Below are 13,277 nucleotides of genomic sequence, written 5' to 3'. Positions count from 1 at the left end.
TTTTACAATTCTTTAGTTGGTTGACTATCTGTTCTGAAATTAAACTTGCTTGTTTTTCATTGGTGCACTAAACCGCTGAGTTGTGAAAGCACCCTTAACACGCAACTGCCTTGTTTTCTTTCACACTCTTGTTTTTGTGAGCATTCTCAAGCTTAATCCTGCTCACAGTTAATAAAACTCCCTTTACACTCTGACATGTGTTTACCCAAATGTGAGTGGAGAGAGTAAAGTCCCAAAACTGACAGTGCTGGAACATTCTCAGTTAGCCCCATCCCGCTCGACTATTAGCAGGAATTTACAGAGTGCACAGCCCGCCGCAGACTCGGAAAAAGTAAATCTTGTTGAGGCATCCTGCTAATTGAGTCTTCCACATGTTGAATTATGTATTAAGTAGAATCTAGCCCTCACCAGAGGAACTTCTCCTTGATCAACATTAACATTAAGCAGCAGATCGAGAGAGTCTCTGCAAGAAACTGTCCTCCACCCTCAGTGATGTGGAGATTAATGTGCACTTCCTCTCCGGGCGTCTCTCCTGTCTGCTGGGATCTACCGCAGCGCTCAGGAGCCGCTCTGGATTTGTGTGTGTTCGCATTTGCACCCAGTGTCGGGATGAGCTGGCTGCCCGGCGTGTGCAAATAATATTTCTCTGCGGTTGTGTTTCTGCATGTATTTTATTCATATTTAACGGTGCTTGGATAGTATGAGGCAAACAATTACTTCCTGCGCTCTTCACAGCTGTCTGCTGTAGTGAAACTAAACTGACAGGTACAATGCTCTGCATCCCCACGGATAAAGCTTTTACAAAGACTGTTTTACGAAACTAAAGTGCATCCACCGACAAAAAAGTATCCATTTAATTTAATCTGCTGATTTAAATCTTTGTGTGTGTTAAGTGTAGGGATGCCAGCGAATAATCGATTAATATTCGCCAGGGCTGTCCGATTTTCGAATTTGATCATGGTCAGTTTCTGGCATCCCTAGTTAAGTGTAGTCTTAAAGAGGACATACTATGCTCCTTTTCTGGGAGAGTGTGTGGGAGACAAACAGGGATTTTAGCCTTTGCAGACCATTTACATACATAAAAACCTATGTAACACAGTACAGGAAAGGGAAACCCCCAAACAGCTCTTATAAGCCCATGATGTGTCTTCCTCATTGGCCTTCAGTAAGATTGTATCAACCATGACATGGAGGAGGTCCGCCACTGAGCTATTTCCCTGGTGAGGCAATGTGACCCGTCTGAACTGGCAGGAAGTGTGTTAGTGTGTGTGTTTCAACCTTTCTAAGCTTGTCTTTAGCGGTGGTGTGTTCCAATGACCTTGCTGCAGCGACTGTGGATTTAATGAACCTCAGCTCTCCATCCAGAGTGGACATGTCGAAACTGTCCCTTCAGATTAGAAAATGGTTCTCTACAGTGAGGTGCGAAAATGCTGTTCGGGAATACAGAAAATGAAGCATACAAATCCTCCTCAATAAAACCAAAAGGGCTTTATTGATACTTTCATCAGCATAAATCCTCCCCCACAAATGTTGAATATGTTTGAGTTTCAATATAAACATTCTTTCTCAACAATGGCCGACCCGACCATCGTGGTAACATTTGTTTTTTCAGCAGGTTTGGATTTGCATCATCACATTTAAAATGGGCAGGGTATTAAGATTTGTTCCATCTCTTTTTCTCAAATTCCTGTGTGGCAGCACTGTTGGAAAATGCTTAGCAGTCTTTTCAATCCGTTGTCCCAGAAACAAATGCCCATCGCTTCTGTAATACACTGTACCAGCAAGCAACAGACGTGCATGGCAAGTTTTAATGCAAATCCCGAGATTCATTTTTCATTTGGAGGAAAGGGTTTTATTGATCAAACACATTTCTGCAGGCAGAAATCCGGTAAAATGAAGGTTCATCCAAATGTTTTTCCTCTCCCACGAATGTTCTGCAGGGGTGTGAAAGCATTCCCGCCCAAAACCCACAAAATATACATTTACATTTCCGGAATATAACTTAAAAATCTGTTCCTTGTGTGAAACAGCTTTAAGGTTGTGAATATAAATATAAGAACGATTAGAGAACGTTGAGCTGCACAGCAGTGCAGATAAAAGATACAAGACTTATTTTCATCTTTCGTCTCATCCATCTTCCTACACTAAAAGTATTATATAATTTACTTTATTCTGTATCCTGAATATTCACACACACACACCACACTCTCATCAGCTGTAATGCTAATGCAGGTAGAAGGACCAGTCATCTCTTGGTCGCTGCTGACAGCAATCTCCCATCATCAAAGCCGCCAGAAAAACAAACGTGTGTTACTCTGCCAAGTGCTGACTACTACTGTGGTAGTCATGGAAAAGGTATCCCACCCAATATATTAAAGAAGGGGCAATACATGACTACAGTTTAAAGATTAATTTGTATTTTTTGTAAACATCTTTTTGTATTTTCTGTAATTATTTATTGTTCATATGAGCTCTAGCAAACAAAGCTCTGTATGCCTTGACAAACATTCTGTCCACAGATGAATCAATTATTTTTTAATAAACATCTTTTGGTAATAAACAATCAAAATAACCTGAGAAATGACAATTAAGGACAGTCAGGAAGGTTTGTTATTCTATTAGAAAAGTTAGCATATGTTGCTAATTTTAGCAGACTAAACAGCACAGTCATAAAGTGTGTTTACTAATGCCAAAGAGATGTCTGCTGTGCACCGTAATCCGTTTATTATTCACTTGTGTTCATCTTGATGCTAAAGGAAAGATTTTTCTTGTTGACTTTAACAAGGAAAAGATTCAACGACCATGTTAGCTAGGCTAATCTAAATGCTAACATCGGCATGCTAACATGATCATACTGAAAATTCTGACAGATTTTAAGCAGGTGTAAAGTTACAAATAAAAACAAAAAGTTGTGTAGTGGTACAGCAAATACAATTTCCCTGTGTGTACATGCATACACTAATCATACACTCTATATGCATACATATAAACATATCCATTTGGTGTTCAGTATACATATAGGATTTCCCCTGTTTTATTCAAACAGATACACTAAATTACTGTATGTAAATAGGTTGAGGTAAACAAATTCTACCCACTTAGTGAAATGATGTGTCTAATTTATTTATAATTATAAAGCCACTGACTTGTACGACATCACCCACAGGCAGTCTGTGGGCTCAAAGTTGCTCCAAAGTCTTCAAATATATGTACTTAAGGTCTACACTGTGAAACAAAGTCTCTCTCCTGGGTAGCCAGGCCACTCATGTACGTTACTAATGGTGTCCGCCGTGTATTAATTTACACGGCGGTTGAATCTGCTTAATTATTTATTGCCAAGTTAGTAGGGAGTGAAGGTCGAGGTATAACAGGGACAGTGCTTATAAAACCCTTCAGAATCAGATGGAGCTTGTTTATTATTAATGAATATAAACCGTAACAGAATCTTGTTTTTGCTTCCCCCGTACTTGTGTTGCAATCAATGAGAACATAGATAGGGACTTAAACATATGGTATAATTACATAGGATAGTAATTAGGACACTATCTCGCATGAGATGTTTGTTCCCCCAGTTAAACTCCGCACGTGCAAATGCATGATTTTCTACTCGACTGTAAAATATAATTATTGTTTTCTAAAGCCCTTCTTTTCTGTTCGCTTTTAGTCTCTTAAAACAGCCAAATGAGGACAACCATTCAGCTTATAACTATTTTTAATGGATATTTAAATGTTGACGCCTGTTTTATTTCTGTGTAGAACATTTCAAACTGGTTTCTGTAGCCATTTAAATGCTGATTCTCATTTAGAACCATGGGTGTAGTGTTCTTCAGTGACGTCCCGGTGCGCTCTGACTAAAGATCTGTACAGTGTTTCCACTTTATATATTTAATGAGCTCTGCTGCTTAACTGTCACACAATCAAAATATCCTCTGTAAACGAGTACCAGTGTCCGGCGCATGCACATACACACACATAAGCCAATAAACACACAGAGATAAGCAGGGCAGAGTGAACACACATCTCCACAAGGACAGACAGAGGAGGATTTTAATTCAGGAAGTTACTGTAATATTGATACAAATGAAAAGAATAAATCAGGAAACTGGTTTGAAATCTCATGTCATTATTTTATGAAGAATAATCATGTATTGTCTATTGTTTAAGTTCACATAGTTAAGTCATTACTGTGACAAAACAGTATTTGACCCGCAATGTGTTTCAGTGATAAAACATGAGACGATGCTTTTGCTAAAAAGGTTAGAAGGAAGCCTGCTCTAGTAATTTAGCAATTTTAGTGATCAAATAAAATTAAACACAGTGAACCGTTGTGTGTGGACAGCAGTGCGCTCTGCACGCTGGTGCTGCACTTCTCTGGCTGCAGCATGAGGTTATAAGTCAAGGAGCTTTTCCTACGATAAAGCAGTTCACTATGCTGCTTTGCCGATTCTGGCTGGAGTGTGAATGGACAGCGGTTACATATCCTTCAAAATGAGCCAGAATTGTGGCTCAGGTGCTCTCCGGTGTTTGTAGACATAGCACTACACCCCTGTTTAGAACAAAAGATGAGAATCAGAAAAAAAACGACTGTATTCTCATAAAATCTTGACTGTACTGTAGGACTCAACCAACGTCTCTACTATAACTAACTACTACTACTCTATATTTGGGAGATATGAGCGCTCCCCTGCAGGTCACTGACAATAGTTGCCGATTCCGTGTAACAAGTTTTAAAACAGCAATTCCTTGCCTATCCCTGTAACCAGCCTTAACAGCCAGAGGCAGTGGTGTTGGAGCTGCCTGTGGTTCGTATGAATAATATCAAACCCTGCTTCTCACTGTGCTGGCCTCTGAGCTGCTCTGGGCTCACAGTGGGAACACCGACTATCTTCACAGCCTGAGCGCTTTTGGCCAGACTTGAGTAGAGACAGAGAAAATGGCAAGAGGTAGCGAGACAAAGAGAGAGAAAAGGATTTACAGAAGCCTTGAGGTTGGCTTTGTGAATCGGGGGAGGTGAAGTTACAGGAAAAACGTTCCCTTCCTGCAGACATTTGCAGTAAAAGAAATCTCCCTTAAAAAAAACAAAATTCAGTAACAAGTCAAAGGTAATTGAGGACCAGAGCCAGGCTATGCAAATGCCCTAGAAATGTTTAACCAACTACAAAACCAAGGTAGCCAAACGGTGATTGTATTATTTAGACCAGGGCTTTTCAATTGGCGGCTCGCGGGCCAAATCCGGCCCCGGGGTGATATTTACTGGCCCTTTGAGAATAATGTTAAAAAGTAATCTACTTTTTTTTTGGGCCAGAGTGCCTTTATTCCAGAGAGGGTGTTAAATTGAGAGATAGAGGGGAAGACATTGCCTGAAAACCTCTGTGGGCTCGGGTTTCGAACCCACCTACTAGCTACTGTAGTGACAACTCCTACCATTTATTGCATCTCTGCGTGAATGATTAGATCATTTCACCTCAATGAAATCAAATGAAATGATGTTGATGGTTAAATCAGCTTCACATGTAGGCCTACTGAGTTCTGAGCCATTTAGATCTAGAAAGGCCTTGGGGCTATGTTGTTTGATTTAATTCAACACAATATATGCACTCCACTATGCTGTTGTAGTATTTACTGTATCTGAAGCTCTTAATGTGATTGCTCATATTTCAAGCCATCTTTTTCCCGGCCCCTTGCTTTGGATCATTTTCATCAACCGGCCCCCATTCCAAACTAATTGAATAGCCCTGATTTAGACAATCTGGTGAGATAGCTCAAAGCTCAGTACTGTTAAGGAGAGGTGCGGGAATGAGTCTTTAAACTCAGAAATGTGTTAACATTTTACCATTTCTGGTTTCCTCGTCTCAAAGGCGAAGTTTTTTTGAACGTGTTTGTGGTTAAATGCCTGAAACAAGATCTTTGGTTAACAAAAACGTAGGAGATTGTTCTGATTTGTTCTAGGAATTACGATAGGTCAGTAAATTCCCAACTCGTACATCTCCGAAGGTTCACTGTGTCGTAAAAACGTGACTAAATGAGACAACCAAACATCACATCATTCTTAAAGTGGTTCATGTGAAGTCATCTGAAGGTGATGTAGTTTATTTATAGCCTAACATTAGCTTTTGACTTTTTCCTACTTCATATTAAACATATTTGACAAATCATATCCAATGGAAAAAGCCCATTGCTTTTGTCTCGAGCGAGGCTTTGCGATGCTAACTTTCAATGCAAATAGTGCCATCTGGTTTGTCATAACTTTTGTTAAGTGATATAATGTCCCAGAATAATTGCAGCAATTAATGATATTGTCATTTCAAAACTCTGATATATTGATCTACATAATGTCCATTTATCCAAAAAATAATTTCATAACATAAAAAGGAATGCAGTCATGTCCTGATTTCGTATGATAAGCCCCTTATGGAATAATGCTTGTAGTCATGCCTATATATTGTACAACATGTCACTAAAGTAAAAGGGTCGTAGTCATGTTCATTTATCGTACTTCAGATGATAATGTGAAGATTATCAAGGTCTTTTTTGTAGGTCTTTTTTTTTTGTGTCCTTTAGATTTTGTTGGGAATGTTCAAGAACAATTATGTTCTTTCTTTTTTGGGAGGAGGGGGGTTTTTCATTAAGACATACATATATTTATCACTGCCAAGGTGCCCATTGAGCAAGACTGCTGACCTTTTAACTACTAGAGCAGCCCCATGATTCTTACATCCCTGCAACAACTGTTATCTATATCTATTTGGCCTTGTGCGTGTGTGAAAAATAACCATAGAGTGAAAAAACGATTCTTCCTCTTCACAGCCTGATAGTAGCCTTCCCACTTCAAACAAGCCTGTTGTTACCTGCTCTATTACTAGAAAAATAAAGAGCTTTTTGAACATTAAAGCCTGGAGACATGTCAGAGTAGAGGCACATAATACAAATATGAACCTGAAAATGAGCGTAATATGTCTTCGTTCAGTTAAACTGCATAGGTGTACTCAAAATAAATGTATCACCTTCAATTCAATTGATTCTCTTCAAAATCAACATAATTAACACATCTAAAATTGAACACCTAGATAAGCTATCCAACATTTTAATATATGGGCCCTGATGGTAAACAGAAAGAACATTAACCAAATAGCTTAAAAATAAACTCATCTAACCTTATACTAAATGGTCCCAAAACATGAATTTCATCAGTCTGAACTTGGTTTAAAATATGTAAGATAGAATAAGCTCAGACACTTTAGAAGGGAAGATAATGCTAGAAATTAATTGCATTTCAGAGTAAAGTACACTTGTTTGTAAAGGTCCTCACCCACTTAGTTTATTCAAGCGTTGACATATTTTAATCACTGCTGCCTAAAGCAGACGTAGATTAAAACATTTTCTATTATCTTTAAAGGTCACCTATTATGCAAAATCCACTTTTTCATGTCTTTTATACATAAACATGTGTCCCCTCTGTGGAAAGAGATTCTGAAAGTTTCAGGAAAAAATATTCGCTCTCTTTTTGTCCTGATCCATTTATATAAAAACCTGTCTGAAAATGAGCTGATCAGATTTTGGCCACTTTATGATGTCATAACGTTTTTTTGGCTTGTGTTACCATTAGCCAATCACCAACCAAGGTAACCCCCCCCCACCTTATCACCTGAATCTCCTCCTAGAGCACCATTGAGTTATTTTGAACCAAATATCTCAGAGGGGCGTGGGGAGTGGCTCCTTATTTTCATCAGTTGCTGAAACAGAGGGTATTATGGGATGCTACAATGATCTGTTTGGTGTTTGGAGCCAAACACTTCAGAGACATGTTTTGTATATATCTGAGACCTATAATATATTGATGAAATAGAGTATAGTAGGGGGCCTTTAAATCTCTTTCCATGCCTGTGGACTTCTGCAAACAACATTAAAGAATGTACATTTCATTTTACATGTTTACTTTCACTGCTTCATTGTTGGTACAGTTAGGCAGACGGACCTTTATTAGCTCTTCAAACTCTCACATTCCTCTCTTCCTGTCCTCTAGATGCCAAAGCCTGCCCCAGCGGTGAGTTCATGTGCGGTAACCGTAAGTGCTTGGCCACGGTCTACGTGTGCGACGGGGACGATGACTGCGGGGACGGCAGTGACGAGCTGAAGTGCTCCTCCCCTCTGACCTGCGGGCCCAACCACTTCCGCTGCAACTCCTCCGAGTGTGTGCCGCTCATGTGGAGCTGCGACGGGGACCCCGACTGTGCAGACAGTTCAGACGAGGGGCCGGAGCGGTGCGGTGGAGACGGGGTCCCGTACCTGACCAATCGCCGGACTAACTGCACCACGGAGGAGTTCCGCTGCGCCAACGGGGAGTGTGTGCGGCTCGCATGGAAGTGTGACGGAGACCCAGACTGCAAGGACAAGTCGGATGAGTTTGAATGCCGTGAGTTCCTCTTTTCTTTGCATTTGTTTCAGGAGCTATACATTCTTCGTTGTGTAAAGGCTGTCCCTTTATTTATGTGTGAAAGGCAGTTTTATCTGACTGAAAGGGTGTACGATTGGAATATGTTAATGGACTTAGTTTAGGTATAGATTCAGTACAATAGAGAAGTAAAACCATAAAGCTGTGTTTCCATTCAATATTACAACATGCTAGTTCCAAACAGGTGTAAAGCATGTCGTCTCCAGAGGTGTAGTGTCAAAAGCTTATTTAGTTGGCCTATGAATACATCAATATGTACGAATAAGTAAATTCATTTTCATAACTGCAAAACATTGAATACATTTGATGTTGTGGTAAAACACCTTGACAAAGATACAAATATTACATAATATATATACAATCTTGAGAAAAACATCAAGCTTTGCCGTTCGGCACACAAATATGATCCCGAAAATGAGCAGAATATCGCCACTTTATGAATAAATGTAGCACTATGACACTTTTTTCATTCTTATGTGAGTGTAGTCTTATGTTCTTGTTATAGTATGAAGCAAAGATGCTGCTCCAGGGGACCCCCAAATTAGTACAACTTCTTCAACATGCAAAATTATTCTTGCAAGCTAAGGAGATTATTTTCACAGTATTATTAATACCCTGAAAATGTGCATTGCAATACGCTATATTTCATGGATTTTGGGGAGAAAACAAATATTCCCATGTAAAATCACACACCCCGTTGTGGCCTGAATGGAGTGGTCCGTGTTGTTTCCTTGTGTCATGAGAACATTTCACTACGACTGTGAGATTGGCAGCGCAATATGTCTGTTTGGATCAAATCATTGAAAAACTACTCAGAATCAAACGGGGTGTGAAAAGTATGTCAAGATAAGTGTGCTTCACAGAGGAAACATTCTCCACAAACAATATTTCATCTGCTTTCTGAGTTGTCATTTAGCACATTCCCGCCCTGCTGGAGTTGGGGACGTTTTCTTAATTCTAAATGTGTCTGGTAAAGGGTGTGTTTCTGTTGATAAACACAGTGTGAAGATGGGGCCTTGTGATAAAACAGGTTTTCCTATTAGCCGGTCATGGATGGGGGCGCCCCGAAGCTTCTGTCTCACTAAGCCAGAGTGTGAAGCCCAGATAGTCCCACCATTCATTATCAAGATGTGTGGTGCACACATCAAACGCACCTCTCACTCTCTGCGGTGTCATATACGCAGCACTTATAGGAGATTGATGTTTTGTTCAGCAGCTGCTTTAGGAGAGGCTGTTGGTGGCACAACCTCACATTTGTTCAAAGCTTATTGTGGTTACCATTTTCTGTAGTCACCTGCTTTCATGTCAATGCAGATATTTGTTTCTAACATTGTTATTAATAGGCTAAAATGGACATCATAATAGGCTATAAATCATGGATTATTGGAGAAAAACCAAGCGATTCAATGTCAAATCTGACATTCAGCCCCCCCATGCAGCCTGAATGGAATGATCCATATAATAATATTATTAATAATAATAATAATAATAATAATAATACATGGTATTTATAGCGCTTTTTCTAGTTTCTTTTAGTTTCGCACATTTTTTTCTATTTAATTGTATCTTTCATAGCACAGTTTTACTTAACTTGTTATGTTTATATAAATACTTTTATTCTATTTAATTTTTCTATTTTGCACAATTTTACTCAATTTATGTTTGTATACAAATTGTAATTCCGTTTTTATTGCACCTTTTCACTGTAACTTCTCTTTTATATAACATTTCTTATTTTATTGTATCTTTTATTTCATATTTTTACTTTACTTCTTATATTTAGATAAGTACTTTAATTCTATTTTACTCCCATTTTTACTTACTTTCTTATATTTACATGACTATTTTAGTTTTATTTTATTCTAAATAAATCGACCGTCACAAAATCCAATTTCCCTTTGCGATAAATAAACTATTCTGATTCTTACATTCATATGAATCGAGTATTCTGCCAACTTTTCTGCTGAACACAAACGCTTTTGTGATTCATCAGTATATTTCCGACATTAGATATAAATTGAGTGCATGTGTCTGTTGGGTATTGGCCAATCAGAGCTTCTATTGATCCCAGATCCAGAGAAACACTGTACTAAAGATAATGTGTTTGTGAGTGCATGCACATGTGTGTCCGGGCAACTGTCTCCATTACCTCCCCTCCGCTCTGCTCATCCTGTGATAACACTAAATCATTTCCCCCTCAGTCATATATATTGCGTTTCAGTGTGCTTTAGAAAGGAGTTATATGAGCACACTGGGCCTGGCTGATGAAAAGCGTGTCTGTGCTCGGGATATTAATGAAATGTGCTGTGGTTTCATCTTTGCATTACTATATTGAAAATCATTCATCACACACCTTCAGGTTCACTGTCCTTGGTAGCACCTAACTGTGGATGGATACAAGGACAGTACTGTATGTGTTTGAACACAACGATTTTGATTGCTTCTGCAAAGGTTTAGTGTGCTTGCACAAGTGATAGTTGTGGCAAGGTGAATTATGGTTTATGTCTGTCCTTTTGTCCTGTTTTCATGAATGCAACATTCCAGGAAAGCCTTGTGGGAGTTTCTTTTCAATTTCGGCAAAAATGTCCACTTGGACTAATGAACTAATTATATGTTGGTGGTCAAGGTCGCTGTGACCTCACAAAACACATTTTGGCTATAACTCAAGAAATCCTATGCTGATTATCACTATTTCACAGGCATAATATTAATGAGTGCATTTTATGTAGCGCTTTTGCCTATACAAGTGAGGATGCACACATCGTTGGCCTTTGGGAGCAATTTGGAGTTAAGTATCTTGCACAAGGACAAATCAACATGTTGACTGCTTGGGCTGGAAATCGAACCACTGACCTCCCAATTGGCCAATGACCACTCCTGCTCCTAAACCAAAGCCATCCACACATGTCGCTAGGGACAAAAAAATGAACTTACAGTATGATATTTATGTAAACTGCTACTTGACTGTTGGTGGAGGCAAACGACCGCATGGAGGTTATAGAGTGGTGCCGTGACGAGTCCTAAATCCCGGAAGTGAGTCAGCATTTTACCAGTACTGTTTCCCTCATCTCAGAGTCAATGGGATTTCTCCATAGGATTTTGGAAAATAGCTGGAAATAAGGTCTGTGTTTGACACAAATTGAAGAGACGGATCACGTTTTGTTCTACGACATTAAATACATCAGCAGTGACCCCACTGGTGATTTTTGAAGAGTTTACGTGTCTGAAAAACGATGGTTGTTAACAAGTGGCTGAGTAGGACTACAGAAGTTGTAGAGGACGTTGTAGGTCATTACACCGAACACGTAAACACTCCCGCTAAGTTTGTTTGCCCTGTTCTGCTTGAAAGCAAGTACCTGCGCTCTTGCAAACTGTTAAAACAAAAGCTTCAACTTGTACAATTTTGAATCTGTATTTTTGAATATCGATCCTAAGTTGGCGTGACGTTGAAGCAGCGACCCTGCTGTAGTTCGTTTATAGCATAACGTTAGCATTTTGCTTCTGGCGATTAGATTTATGATTCGACAATTATAAAAGTAGGGTAGACATGTGGATATTATCCAGATGAACAAAACGTGCATTTATCTAACATGTTCGTTTTCCACAGATCTTATTTCGAGCTATTTTCCAAAATCCTATGAAGAAATCCCATTGCTTTTTTCATGCGCAGTTTACTTCTGGGTAAATACTTCCTCCCTGCACGACTCTATTGTAGATCAGAGGGACCCTATTATGCTAATTCTCAGATTTATATTTGTATTTTGTGCCGCTACTGTGACATGTCTCCATGCTTTAATGTTCAAAAAGCTCTTTATTTTCCTCATACTGCCTGTGTTGCAGCACCTCTTTTCACCCTCTGTCTGAAACCAGAGCCCAGTCTGCTCTGATTGGTTAGATAGCTTGCTCTGATTGGTCAACTACTTAGAGATGTGTCTGTAAAGTCCCATCTGTAAGCCTATGGCATATAACTTGTTTGAGCTCTAGCCAATTGAAGCGCAAGTTGGGATTTGAGCCTCTGCAATACACCTATGTAACACTCCAGGGAAAGGAAGAAGCATAAAAGGGCCTCTTTGAATTACAACATAATAGCACTTGGAGAGCACTGATCTCCTAGAAGTAAAATGGTACATTCACCTGATCCTCCTATAATCCCCTTTCCTACATTTGGAAATCGTTATTCCGAAATGTAGTGTTTTCATTAGCTGGAAAAAACGTGGACACTACAACACGATGTGTTGAATTTTATAAGGGGGCATTCATTTGTAATTTCCCGGTCTGGAACTCATAATGAATGTAGCACAGTTGCCATCAGCATTAGCCAGCATTGTTCCTTAATCCTGCTGACGGACAAACAATCAAACAAAAAAGTAAACCAAGCCTAAAATACAACCTCCTTGTAGAACATATTCTTTTAGCGTTGCTTGCCTTTATTCTGCACGCCAGGGAAGATAGACGTATAAATTGCAACAAAAGGTCTTTGGTCCATTCCTACTTTAGGATGCTGTGTTCCTCTAGAAGGGATTAAGAGGATTTACACGTCCAATTTCAAGTGTGTGCTTATGTGTGTGTGTGTGTGTGTGTGTGTGTGTGCGTGTGCGTGTGCGCCCTCTCACAGCTCTGCTGACGTGTCGCCCCGATGAGTTCCAGTGTGGTGATGGCTCCTGCATCCACGGCACCAAGCAGTGTAACAAGGTCCTGGACTGTCCTGACCACAGCGACGAGTCGGGCTGCGTCAACGGTGGGTTCACCTTTCAGCCTGTCAGGGTCTGTCTCCTCTCTGCCGGCACACCCGTCCTCCTCTCTTATGCCGGGGTCTGATTAATCT

At 39.7% G+C, this 13,277-nt stretch overlaps 1 protein-coding gene across 1 annotated transcript in view; it reads left to right on the top strand.

The window, feature by feature from the left end:
- The window catches only part of LOC117488992 (low-density lipoprotein receptor-related protein 8-like), a 130,116-nt gene that overhangs the window by 74,681 nt on the left and 42,158 nt on the right, over positions 1 to 13,277 (top strand). Inside the window, 2 exon segments of the mRNA XM_034138206.1 lie at positions 8,024 to 8,413; positions 13,068 to 13,190. Of these exon segments, the coding sequence (XP_033994097.1) occupies positions 8,024 to 8,413; positions 13,068 to 13,190 (513 nt within the window).

This window comes from Trematomus bernacchii, unplaced genomic scaffold (genome assembly GCF_902827165.1).
Source record: "Trematomus bernacchii unplaced genomic scaffold, fTreBer1.1, whole genome shotgun sequence".
Classification (NCBI taxonomy): domain Eukaryota; kingdom Metazoa; phylum Chordata; class Actinopteri; order Perciformes; family Nototheniidae; genus Trematomus; species Trematomus bernacchii.
Note: the sequence above shows the minus strand (reverse complement) of the source record. Positions and strands in the feature narration are given on the sequence as shown.